We start from the raw sequence: 12,351 nt of genomic DNA on the forward strand, positions 1-12,351 counted from the left end.
GAGAGAGAGAGGCCGGGGATGGAAAACCTGAGTTTTGTACAGAATTGATTCCGCGGGGCGAATTGAATTAATTATTTAGACGCGACAATCGGCCTTCCCTTTGGGGGCAAACATGGTGCTAACGCTTTGGGAGGAATATGGTGTTACAGCTTGGAGGAATACACTGATATGTTGCTCGCGTGTGGGCGGACACCAGGGCCCACTTATTCAATAGTATTTATTGAGCGCTTACTATGTGCAGAGCACTGTACTAAGCGCTTGGGATGAACAAGTCGGCAACAGATGATTTAACTTATGATTTACTCCCAACGTGGGGAGGCGGCTGGTTCCCACCATGTGCTCACCCCACCCGGGAGGAATCCACTTTTGCATTAAATACACTTATGCGTTAAACACTAATGAGTTACATACACTTCTGAGTTACATACAGTTATGCGTTAAACCCAGTTATACACTACCCACTTATGGCCCCACGTGGGACAACCTGATTCCCCTGTGTCTACCCCAGCGCTTAGAACAGTGCTTGGCACATAGTAAGCGCTTAACAAATACCAACATTATTATGGTTAGTGGCATTTGGTGAGGCGGCCAGCTCCCACCCTGTTCACGCCCCCCTAGGGAGGCACCCCCTTAGACATCAAATCCATTTTTAAAGTTACATACCCACGGTGAAGCTTCTGTCTTCCAACCCCACGAGCTCTCAGCAGGACAGGACGCTCACGCATCCCACAGCTCCTCACTTGGTGCAGGCAGAGAGGCCTTCTCACACTCTGGACCAAGACAACCTGCAACCAGCTGCTGCAAATCACACTACTCCACACAGAAGATTAGAGGAGGCAGGTATTTATCACCTGTGCCCTTAGGCCATTCCAGCTTCCGGCCTCAGTTTATCCAATCTCTGCCCTCCCCCCTCCCCATTCCTAATTTGATTGGCACGGGGGCGAGGGGCACCTTGTGTATTCCCAGTTTGGGCTGTCAATCTGGCAGTTTGGGTCGTGGAGGCGGTGTCCCACCCTCCCTTCCGAGTTCCGCCTTCTGGCCCAGGAGTTCACGAGGTAGCATTTGACCTTGAGATGGTGAGTACCCCAAGGTCACCCGGGACGTATCTAAAGAAGGAAAACACGTTGCACACACGGAAGGTTTAGTCAAGCAGCCTCAGGGTTAGCGTCAGTCCTCACAGAGGAATATTGGTGCCAAATTGTGGAGAATTTATTTTTACCTTCTCTGTGGAGGAGAAGATTCAACTTGAAGCACTTCCTGCCCTGGTTTCACCCCCCCCCCCCCCGGTGTCTGGAGCTTTGGAGAAGTAGGCCCAGTTCAGAGTCTACTTTGAGTACCTAATAATAATAATACTTGTAGTACTTGGTGAGCTCTTCCTAAATGCCAGGCACTGTACTAAGCGCTGGGATAGTTAAAAAAATCTGGTTGGACACAGTCCTAGGCCCACATGGGGCTCACGGTCTCAATCCCCATTTGATAGATGAGGAAACTGAGGTCCAGAACAGATCCCACAGCAGAAAAGTGGCAGAACTAGAACCCATGACCCTCTGTCTCCCTGGCCTGTGCTCTGTGCGCTTTGCCAAGCGGTTTCTCAGCCAGCCAAGATTAATCAATCAACCAATCAATCGATTATATTGATGGAGCATGTGTTTGCAGAACATAGAACTAAGCAATGGGGAGAGTGATGATAAAGTAGATATGAATCTTGCCCTGGGGGATTTTATAACCTAACCTTAACAGTTGGCTATGGGCCTTTTTCTAATCCTAAACCCTGCCTGTCCTTCCTCCAGCTAATAATAATGGTATTTGTTAAGCGCTTACTAGGTGCCAGGCACTGTACTAAGCACCGTGGCTCAGTGGAAAGAGCATGGGCTTGGGAGTCAGAGGTCATGGGTTCGAATCCTGGCTCGGCCACTTGTCAGCTGGGTGACTGTGGGCAAGTCACTTCACTTCTCTGTGCCTCAGTGACCTCATCTGTAAAATGGGGATTAACTGTGAGCCTCACGTGGGACAACCTGATTACCCTGTATCCACCCCAGCGCTTAGAACAGTGCTCTGCACATAGTAAGCGCTTAACAAATACCAACATTATTATATAAGCAAATCGGGTTGGACACAGTCCCTGTCCCACGTGGGGCTCAGTCTCAACCGCATTTTCCGGATGAGGGAACTAAGGCCCAGCGACTTGCCCAAGGTCACGTAGCAGGCAGGTAGAGGAGGCTGGATTAGAACCCATGACCTTCTGACTCCCAGGCCCGGTCTCTATCCACTATGCCATGCTACCCTGAAGACCTTCATGGGAGCCAAAGTCCATTCATTTATTCATTCATTCAATCCTTTCCGCTGTTTGAGCCCTCTCCAGAGGTTCTCGAGGGATCGGAAGAGACGTCCAGATAGTAACAATAGTAATTATGCTATTTGAAAAGCACTTACTATGTGCCAAGCTTATTTACTACTAAGCACTGGGGTAGTTACAAGGTAATCAGGTTGTCCTATGGGGGGCTCACATTCTTAATCTCCATTTTACAGATGAGGTAACAAAGGCACAGGGAAGTTAAATGGCTTGCCCAAGGTCACACAGCAGACAAGTGGCGGAGCCAAGATTAGAACCCACGTCCTCTGACTCCCAAGCCCGGGCTCCTTCCGCTAAGCCACGCAGATAGCACGAAGACCGAGGCCAAGATTGGAAAACCGCTTGTTCCCCATAACCTCTCCAGGGAGTCAGAAAGACCTGGGTTTTAATCCCTGCTCGTCAGCTGTGTGACCTTAGGTAAATCACTTGATTTCTCTGTGCTTCAGTTTCCTCACCTGTAAAATGGGGATTGAGACTGTGAGCCCCATGTGGGAGAGGGACTTTGTCCATCTTGATTATCTTGTATCTACCCCAGCGCTTAGTACAGTGTCTGGCACACAGTAAGTGCGAAGCAAATATCATTATTATGAGACCACAATGCAGGTATAGAATCATCTGTGTCTGAGAGAGGGTCTGCTCAGGGCACTTCTGATTTCCTGCTTCAGCTGGCACTTGGTAACATAGCACTTCTTTTTTGAACTCAAATTTAGCTCATTTTAATTGGTAGCAAAAACGTGTAGCCTCGTCGAGGGAGTCTATTTTGGGGTAGTCGTCTTGGGAATTGGTTAAAGGGCTCCGTGAGCTGATGTTAATTGGATGTGCTACTGGACTCCTGGAGATCATTAAGTTGTGCAGTCACAGAGAGGTTTTAGGGGGACGAGATTTTAGGGCACCAAGTTTCCAGATCCTTGAAGACCTCCTCCATCTGAAAGGGATGCTAAAGGCAGCTAGAAGGCTAAATCGATTACGAGGAACGACGGCACATTTGTGAGGAGTTTCAGATGGACCGCCGTCCGTTCCGCTCCTTCCCTGCCCGAAGAGGGGCAGGCGAGGAAACCGGCCAGGGGAATGACAGGGAAGAGCCACCAGGCAGAAACAGCCAGTCGATGGCCACGTTCCCGGTGCGGATCCCGAGTGACGCGAAGTGCCCCTTGGCGAGGCCTCGCTCCAGTTTGCGCGGAAAAGCCTGGCACAGTCGGCCTCCCCCCAGCCTACCTCCATCGCCCCTTCCGCCCCAGTAGAAGAGCTTAAAAATCCCAGTCATCTCAGCCTTTGCGTTCAAATACCTTTATTACAATTAACTGAGGTCGAATAAAAACCCAAACCAACAGGAGTGTGAGAGAGGTTCAGAAATTTATTGCAAGGCTGGGCACCTGCAAAAACCCTTCCAAGCCCTGGAGGAGGCCTGCTTAGCAGCGCGGCTTATTGGCCTAATTCGTTCAGACTAAGAGGGCCACGTCTTAGCAAAGAGAGTGAAGGGGTCAAAGTGGCTCATGAGAGGAGGGTGTGGAATCCTGAAGGGAATCCCAGCGTCTCTCAAGCGGTCAGTACAGTGCTCGGAACACAGTAAGGGCTCAATAAGTACCAAACTACTGATTCTCTCTCAAGGGGACGGAAGTTCTGCTTGCTTTTTCCCCTTGCATCCTGCTGATTCCTGCCGGTCTTTCTCCCTCAGGGGCTCCGTCTCAAATCCCCGGACACCCAGCCCCAGAACGCCGAAATTGCTCCTTCCAGCCGAGGCGGTCTTCTTGGTTCGCTCTTGGAAGCGACCGCCTTAGACCTGCAGGGTCCAGCGTCGTTAAAGAGGCATTCTTTCACAGCTCGTCTGAAATGTTCCAGAACTGAAGACTCTTTCGTCACTTACTTCAACGTGGAAACTTAGGAGCCGGAAAGTTTAAAAGGTTAGGCTATCGGAAACACGCTGGGGAAATCAAACTCTGAAGCCTATCGACACGGAGTATTCAGTCACTTGCGAGAGAACCCATTCACTCAGAAAAGCTCAGGTGCTTTTCAACTTAAAAATGACCGCCAAAGAGAATATATGTGAGATGTCTTTCTAAGTGATTCAGTGATATAAAACGGTATAGAAAATGATCACTAAGTGCAAATGTAGTGAGAACAAGACGGCTTTAGAAAACATTCCCAAGGTAGAATTTAGCAGACACAAGAGACGATCGGCGGCTTTTTTAGCTGAGTTCTAGTCATCCTCGGAGTCTGAATCGTATTTCTTTCCACGGATGGTTTTCTTTTCCAACTTTGTGAAGTTGGTTCCGAACTTCTTCTGACTCTGGAAAGGTGGCTCCATCAAATTTCCGCTGAGAATCAGAAAATAAGATTTGAAAAGTTGATGAAAGAGTGACATTCTGATCATCAAACACCACAGTTTAGATATCTAGCTTCACTAAGAGCCACCCAAAACCTCCAATCCCACCCCACTCCAACTGTATTGCCATTTCTGCGCATAACTTTGATGTGAGTTTCCTCCGAAGGCATTTCAGTTCCCTCATCTGTAAAATGGGGATTAAGACTACTGTGCGCCTCACGTGGACAACCTGATGACCCTGTATCTACCCCAGCGCTTAGAACAGTGCTCTGCACATAGTAAGTGCTTAACAAATACCAACATTACTATTTCACGAGTGCAGGTTCTGTTTCAAAATATTTGGTTCACACCTTTTATTGTACGTACAATCTCCCATAACTAAATGAAGATTTTTATTAACTCCAGTGTGGGCTCATAATGATAACAATTGTAATAATAACGACAATAATATTAACAATAAGAGTGACAGTTCATACACACTATGAGCGGTATGACAGGGTAGATACCAAGTGATCAGAGAGATCAGATTTGTACATTCCAAGTGCTTAGTACAGTGCTCTGCACATAGTAAGCGCTCAATAAATACTACTGAATGAATGAATGAGAGGACATAGTCCTTGTCCGACATGGGGCTCACCAATCATTTAGCTCCGTTTTACAGATGAGGAAAGTAAGGCCTAGCTCGAGAGGTTAAGTGACTCTCCTAAGGTCACATAGCAAGCCTGGGACTGGAATCAAATCTCTGATGTCCAGTTCTGTGTTCTTTACACTAGGCCACCCTGCCTCCCAAACTGCATTATCCCAAAGCCAGGGCTGTGCTGATACAGCAGGATGGCCTGAAGATTGCTGGTTTTCGCTCTCCCCTCTGGCAAAAACATCCACACAAACACACGTACGTCTCGGGGGACATTTCGCCTCAGCAATAAATGGCCAGATTCCACCTGAAAATACCGACCAAGAAACGAATCGACCCCACTTTTCACTCACCTGTAGTTAAGAATGTCGGAACATCCCAGTCGCCATTCTAAGGTCTCTGTGGTGAAGTCATCTGTGTTGCCTAAATCCGTAAAACCGACCACGTAATCTTGCGTTTTCCCATCTTTCACCAGAGCTAGAGTGGGGATGACTTTGATCCGCAGCCTCTCACACAGAAAGGGAGCCTTTTCTACGTTTAATTTCAGAAATTTGGTCTCGAGATGCTTCTTGGACAACAGTGCTAGATGCTTGTCTACTATTTTACATCTGTGAAGCAAAACGTAATTGAAAATTAAAATCAGCAACAGTCCAAGCACTAGAAAGGCTCAAGAGATGAAGCACAACCCCAAGTCAAGGATCTCAAAGAGGTGATTACTAGATTATTCATTCCTTCAATTGTATTTAGTGAGCGCTTAATGTGTGCAGAGCACTGTACTGAGCGCTTGGAAGGTACAATTCGGCGATTGTTATTGCCAAAATTATGATTATGAAGTAAATTCTGAAAATCTCTTCAATCTCCTGATTCACAACGAAACAAGACCGAATGCAGTTCTAATCCTCTCAAACCACTTAATTCACAATAAAGGTTCCCATCTTTTCCTCAATTAATCTAAGCTTTTCAAGAGCAATGCGTTACCTGAAGGTGGAATCTCTATAGAAATGGCAAACCACTTTTTTGCTCTCTTTGACTTCCTGAAAAAAGTCTCGCTCGCTAGGGATTTCCCGGTATTCTCCATGTCCTTTGGAGAGCCACTCCTGGTTTGGAGAAAAAGGAGGACATATTAATCTTTGAAATCTCACATTCAAACATTTCGGTGACCTTTAGCAGGCCACACCTTATTTAAGCGGTCAATCAATCATATTTACTGTGTGCAGGGCACTGTACTAAATGCTTGGGAGAGTACAACACAAGGCTCACCAGCTCTGGGTGCCAAAATACTTCAAGAACATCAGCCCCGTACACGAGCTGAGCTTTTTTGGGTCACTGCATAAAAAGCCACCCACCCGTAAAGACTCGGTTTGGCTTTGAGATCATTTGGGTTGCCAAAACTCTTTCCTTTCCTCTCGCTTTCCTCATGAATGTCCTTGAGGAAGCTTAGAATGGGCTTTCGCACGGACCCGCTGTCCGCACCACCCTGCTAGACCTGCCCGATTGATGTCTGTAAGCGATTCTTTCCCTCGTCGAGATGCAGGTAGCACTCCGCATAACAGATGGGCTACAACTCTGCCTTCGCAGCTCGTGTTTTGTTTTTTTTCCTTTTCTGGGTTCTCAAGTTGGGCTCCTCTGATTTTCGAGAGATCTGTGAGGAACCCGGCCCAGGAGAGCCTTATTTGCTCTATCGCCTCAATCTCGATTTGTTCTTCTCCACCCGTTTCGGAGGGACCCTCTGTAAGCTTCTTGTGGGCACGGAATGTGTCTGCTATACTGTTATAGTGTATTCTTCCAAGAGCTTAGTAATAATACATAATAATTATGGTATTTAAGTGCTTACTATGTGCCAAGCATGCTTTGCACACAGTAAACGCTCAGTAAATATGACAATGAATGAATCGGTGGGGAGGGGAAGATCTGCTACAGACCCCGGGGACGTCGCCACTTCTGCGACACTAGCCCGTGCACAGACATGCTTGGTCGTGGGTTCTAATCCCGGCCCCGCCACTTGTCAGCTGTGACTCTGGGCAAGTCACTTCACTTCTCGGTGCCTCAGTTACCTCCTCTGTAAAATGGGGATTAAGACTGTGAGCCCCACGTGGGACAACCTGAACTTTGTATCTACCTCAGTGCTTAGAAGAGTGCTTGGCACATAGTAAGCGCCTAACAAATACCATTATTATTATTATTGACAACCCCGTTATTTTCCCAGCTTCGGGAAGCAAGGCAGGAGAGTTACTTGTTTCTGTTGCTGGGCTTTCTTTAGCGCTTCGAGTCTCTTTTCCTTGAGGCGTTCCAAGTCGTCTTCATCCATCTGGTCCAGTTTCTGAATTTCCGAATCGAGCTGCTCTTCTACCAGTTTAGTGGTCTGGAGCAACTGATTCTCCAAGACTTTGGAAAACATGTTGACAGATGTATCTGCTTCCATTACCCAAATGTACGGTTCACACCTTAGAGCTGGCGAAATAAAACACACACTCTTATTTCCTTAGCAATCTTTAACAGTAGTTCCGTCTCCCTCCAGTCACCATATCCCCCAAACAATGAAGTAACGCTTTTTTTAAATTTAGTCGATCTCTTTCGGTTTCTAAGAAAAGACGTGTGTATTTCAGGAACCGGCGGGATGAGATAGAAGAAAGGACTGAAGTTAACTGAAGTCATCTTTCTGCAGGCTGCTAAAGCTAACTCTGAAGCACTGTGGGCGGGGAATGTGTCTATCACTGTATTGTACTCTCCCAACCGCTTAGTACAGTGCTCTGCACATAGTAAGTGCTCAATAAATATGACTATGTGAATGAATAAATGGACTGAGAGGGATATTTCCCATTACTCTGTTCAAAGGAGAAAAGGCTGCTGATGTAGCTCGGAAACCGAACTATCATATTTCAAAACAGTATTACTGGGGGCTGACAGATATGCAGTCGTGTAAGTAGATGACTTAGTACAGTGCTCTGCACATAGTAAGCGCTCAATAAATATGACTAAGTGAATGAATAAATGGACCGAGAGGGGTATTTCCCATTACTCTGTTCAAAGGAGAGAAAAGGCTGCTGATGTAGCTCGGAAACCAAACTATGATATTTCAAAACAGTATTACTGGTGGCTGACAGATATGCAGTCGTGTAGATAACTTAGTACAGTGCTCTGCACATAGTAAGTGCTCAATAAATACTACTGAATGAATGACTCTTTTGAGGGACAAATTCACGTGAAAGATTGGACATATTTTCCTCCCAGCGTCTTGCCAGTTTAGACAAAAAACTGTCATCATTCAGGGTTCTCGACCACAAATTTCTGCACTTTTGGAGACCCAGCTTCTATTCTACTTCTGCCCCATTCAGTCCTGCCTGAGGAAACAAATGTCAACTGCGTGACTTTGGCCAAGTCACTTCTCTGTGCCTCAGTGACCTCATCCGTAAAATGGGCATGAAGACTGTGAGTCCCACATGGGACCACCTGATCACCTTGTATCCTTCCCGGTGCTTAGGACAGTGCTTTGCACATAGTAGGCGCTTAACAAATGCCAACATTATTATGATTAAGTTGTTGGCAACAAAGGGAGGGAGGCTTCCATTTTGGCCGTTGCCCAGCACCTGCTAGCAGGGAGGTGACCCCCCACCCACTCCCATCTCATCTCTCCCACCCCCGACCCTCCCTCTTACCAGGAACCCCCTTCCCCCCTTTACACGAGAAGCAGCGTGGCCTCGATAGAGCGCAGGCCTGGGAGTCAGAAGGACCTGGGTTCTAATCCCCACTCTTTCATTTTATTTCATTCACTCAATCGTATTTACTGAGCGCTTATTGCGCAGGGCACTGTACTAAGCGCTGGGAATGTACAGTTCAGCCACAGATAGAGACCATCCCTGCCCACCAACGGGCTCCCAGTCTAAAAGGCGGAGACAGACAACAAAATAAATAGTCAGGCATCAATATTTAATAGAACGATAGATATATATGCATAATTAATAGAGTAATAAATAATATACAAAAATATACACAAGTGCTATAGGGAGGGGAAGGGGGTAGATATATACACATCATTAATACAGTAATAAATAATATATGAAAATATGCACAAGTGCTATAGGGAGGGAAAGGGGGTAGATATATGCACATCATTAATAGAGTAATAAATAATATATAAAAATATACACAAGTGCTAAAGGGAGGGGAAGGGGGTAGATATATCATTAATAGAGTAATTAATATATAAAAATATACACAGGTGCCAAAGGGAGGGGAAGGGGGTAGATATATACACATCGTTAATAGAGTAATAAATAATATACAGAAATATACACAAGTGCTAAAGGGAGGGGAAGGGGGTAGATATATACACATCGTTAATAGAGTAATAAATAATATACAGAAATATACACAAGTGCTAAAGGGAGGGGAAGGGGGTAGATATATCATTAATAGAGTAATAAATAATATACAAAAATATACACAGGTGCCAAAGGGAGGGGAAGGGGGTAGATATATACACATCGTTAATACAGTAATAAATGATATACAGAAATATACACAAGTGCTAAAGGGAGGGGAAGGGGGTAGATATATACACATCGTTAATAGAGTAATAAATAATATATAAAAATATACACAAGTGCTAAAGGGAGGGGAAGGGGGTAGATATATCATTAATAGAGTAATTAATATATAAAAATATACACAGGTGCCAAAGGGAGGGGAAGGGGGTAGATATATACACATCGTTAATAGAGTAATAAATAATATACAGAAATATACACACACAAGTGCTAAAGGGAGGGGAAGGGGGTAGATATATATACACATCATTAATAGAGTGATAAATAACATATAAAAATATACACAAGTGCTATAAGGAGGGAGGAAGGGGAATGGGGAGGGGAATGGCTCTGCCCCTTGTCTGTAGGGTGACCTCGGGGAAGTCCCTTCATTTCTCTGGGCCTCAGTTTCCTCCTCTGGGAAATGGGGATGAAGACGGTGAGCCCCACGTGGGGCCACCTGGTGACCTTCTACTTGCCCCAGCGCTTAGGACAGTGCTGAGAGGCAGCGTGGCGCAGTGGAAAGAGCACGGGCTTTGGAGTCAGGGCTCATGGGTTCGAATCCCAGCTCTGCCACTTATCAGCTGTGTGACTGTGGGCAAGTCACTTCACTTCTCTGGGCCTCAGTTCCCTCATCTGTAAAATGGGGATGAAGACTGTGAGCCCCACGTGGGACAACCTGATTCCCCTGTGTTTACCCCAGCGCTTACAACAGTGCTCTGCACATAGTAAGCGCTTAACAAATACCAACATTATTATGCTGGGCACCTAGTAAGCGCTTAACAAATGCCATAAGAATAATGAGTAGACTGGGAACCCGTGGTTGGGCAGGGATTGCCTCTTTCTGTTCCGGAACTGTTCATACCAAGCGCTTAGTACAGTGCTGTGCACATAGTAAGCGCTCAATAAGTACCATTGAATGAATGATTATTTAGAACAGGGAGGGGCCCAAGTCTTTGGCGCCAGCTGAACTGCCAGCGACGCGCATGCGCGGTGACGCCGACTTGAGCGCATGCGCGCCCAACAATGCGCATGCGCGCACGCCCCCCCCCCCCCCCCCCGAGGCTCCTCAGCCACCGCCCCCTTCTCTGTCTCTCCGTGTCACTCTCTCTGTCCGTGTCTGTCTCTGCCTCACTGTCCCCAGCGGCCGCCGCGGCGACCGTCGCCTCACCTGAAAAACCCCTCGGCTCCGCGTTGCTCCCTCAGGGGTCCGGAAGATCGACCCCGCCTCTCTCTCTCTCTCTCCCTTTCTCGCTTTCTCTCGGCGGGCGACGGGGAGCGACTCGCTACGCCGCTCCCTCATTGGCTGGCGGCCGCCGCCCCCTTTCGCTACGCCGCCTCCTCATTGGCTGGCCGCGGCCGCTCCCTCATTGGCTGACGGCCGCCGCCCCCTTTCGCTACACCTCCTCCTCATGGCCGGCCGCGGCCGCTCCCTCATTGGCTGACAGCAGCCGCCCTTTTTCGCTACGCCGACTCCTCATTGGCCGGCCTCGGCCGCTCCCTCATTGGTTGACGCTGACGGCGGCCGCCTGCTCATTGGCCGGCTGGGGTGGCCCTTCCTCGACGTACACCTATTACGTAAGGGAGCGGAGCGCGCGCCCGCCCTGGAGACGGCCGCCCCGCCCCTTTTTGTGAGCCGGGCGCGTGAAGAGGCCGGTTCGACGGTGTCTGCGCGGGTCCAATCTTCATGATTTTGCGTGGGGCCCTGGAGACTTTCCTTCAATTCAATGCAATCGTATTTACTGAGCGCTTACTGTGGGTAGAGCGCTGTACTAAGCGCTCGGAATTACGATGTCATGTGTTATTAATAATAATAATTATTATTATGGTATTTGTTAAGCGTTTATTGTGTGCATAAACAGGATAATCAGGTTGTCCCATATGGGACTCAAACTTTTAATCCCATTTTACAGGCGAGGTAACTGAGGCCCAGAGAAGTGAAGTGACTGGCCCAAGGTCACACAGCAGAGAAGCGGCGTGGCCACAGTGCCCACAGTGACACAGCTGACGAGTGGCAGAGCAGGGATTCGAACCCATGACCACTGACTCCCAAGCCCAGGCTCTGTCCACTGAGACACGCTGCTTCTCTGAATGAATGAATGATTGACTGACTGAATGAATACATGAATGATTGAATGAGTGAATGAATGATTGAATGACTGAACGAATAAAGGAATGAATGATCGAATGAATGACTGAATGAGTGATAGAATTAATGAGTGGATGCATGAATGAATGATTGACTGACCGAATGAATGAATGAATGAGTGATAGAATGAATGAGTGCATATATAAATGAATGATTGACTGACTGACAATGAATGATCGAATGAGTGATTGGATGAATGAATGATCGAATGAATGATGGAATGACCGACTGACTGAATGAATGATCGAATGAGTGATTGAATGAGTGAGAACGACTGAGTGCATGCATGAATGAATGACTGACTGACAATGAATGAATGAGTGATTTGATGAATGAGTGATAGAATAACTGAGTGCATGAACGAAT

At 47.1% G+C, this 12,351-nt stretch overlaps 2 protein-coding genes across 2 annotated transcripts in view; both read right to left on the reverse strand.

Moving 5' to 3' along the window:
- RASA3 (RAS p21 protein activator 3) overlaps window positions 1-804 on the reverse strand; it is a 172,204-nt gene extending 171,400 nt beyond the window's left edge. Inside the window, exon 1 of the mRNA XM_029048305.2 lies at window positions 664-804. The gene's annotated coding sequence lies outside the window, so the exon portion shown is untranslated. The remainder of the gene's footprint in view (window positions 1-663) is intronic.
- A 2,820-nt stretch (window positions 805-3,624) lies between these two features.
- On the reverse strand, window positions 3,625-11,273 carry TXNDC9 (thioredoxin domain containing 9). Its single transcript, XM_001506905.6, has 5 exons — window positions 11,008-11,273; window positions 7,544-7,761; window positions 6,289-6,407; window positions 5,664-5,918; window positions 3,625-4,668 (listed from the first exon to the last, which is right to left on the reverse strand). Exons 2-5 carry the CDS (start codon window positions 7,730-7,732, stop codon window positions 4,551-4,553), a joined length of 681 nt encoding a protein of 226 aa, XP_001506955.1. The 5' UTR covers window positions 7,733-7,761; window positions 11,008-11,273; the 3' UTR covers window positions 3,625-4,550.
- Between the last annotated feature and the right edge of the window lie 1,078 nt (window positions 11,274-12,351).

Source organism: Ornithorhynchus anatinus, chromosome 20, assembly GCF_004115215.2.
Source record: "Ornithorhynchus anatinus isolate Pmale09 chromosome 20, mOrnAna1.pri.v4, whole genome shotgun sequence".
NCBI classification, from domain to species: domain Eukaryota; kingdom Metazoa; phylum Chordata; class Mammalia; order Monotremata; family Ornithorhynchidae; genus Ornithorhynchus; species Ornithorhynchus anatinus.

Coding starts and splice junctions, on each gene's coding strand:
- TXNDC9 (XM_001506905.6), bottom strand. CDS start 7,732: ATGGAAGCAGATACATCTGTCAACATGTTTTCCAAAGTCTTGGAGAAT. Junction 5,919..6,288: donor TATAGAGATTCCACCTTCAG/GTAACGCATTGC, acceptor TTTGCTTCACAG/ATGTAAAATAGTAGACAAGC. Junction 4,669..5,663: donor TCCGACATTCTTAACTACAG/GTGAGTGAAAAG, acceptor TCTGATTCTCAG/CGGAAATTTGATGGAGCCAC.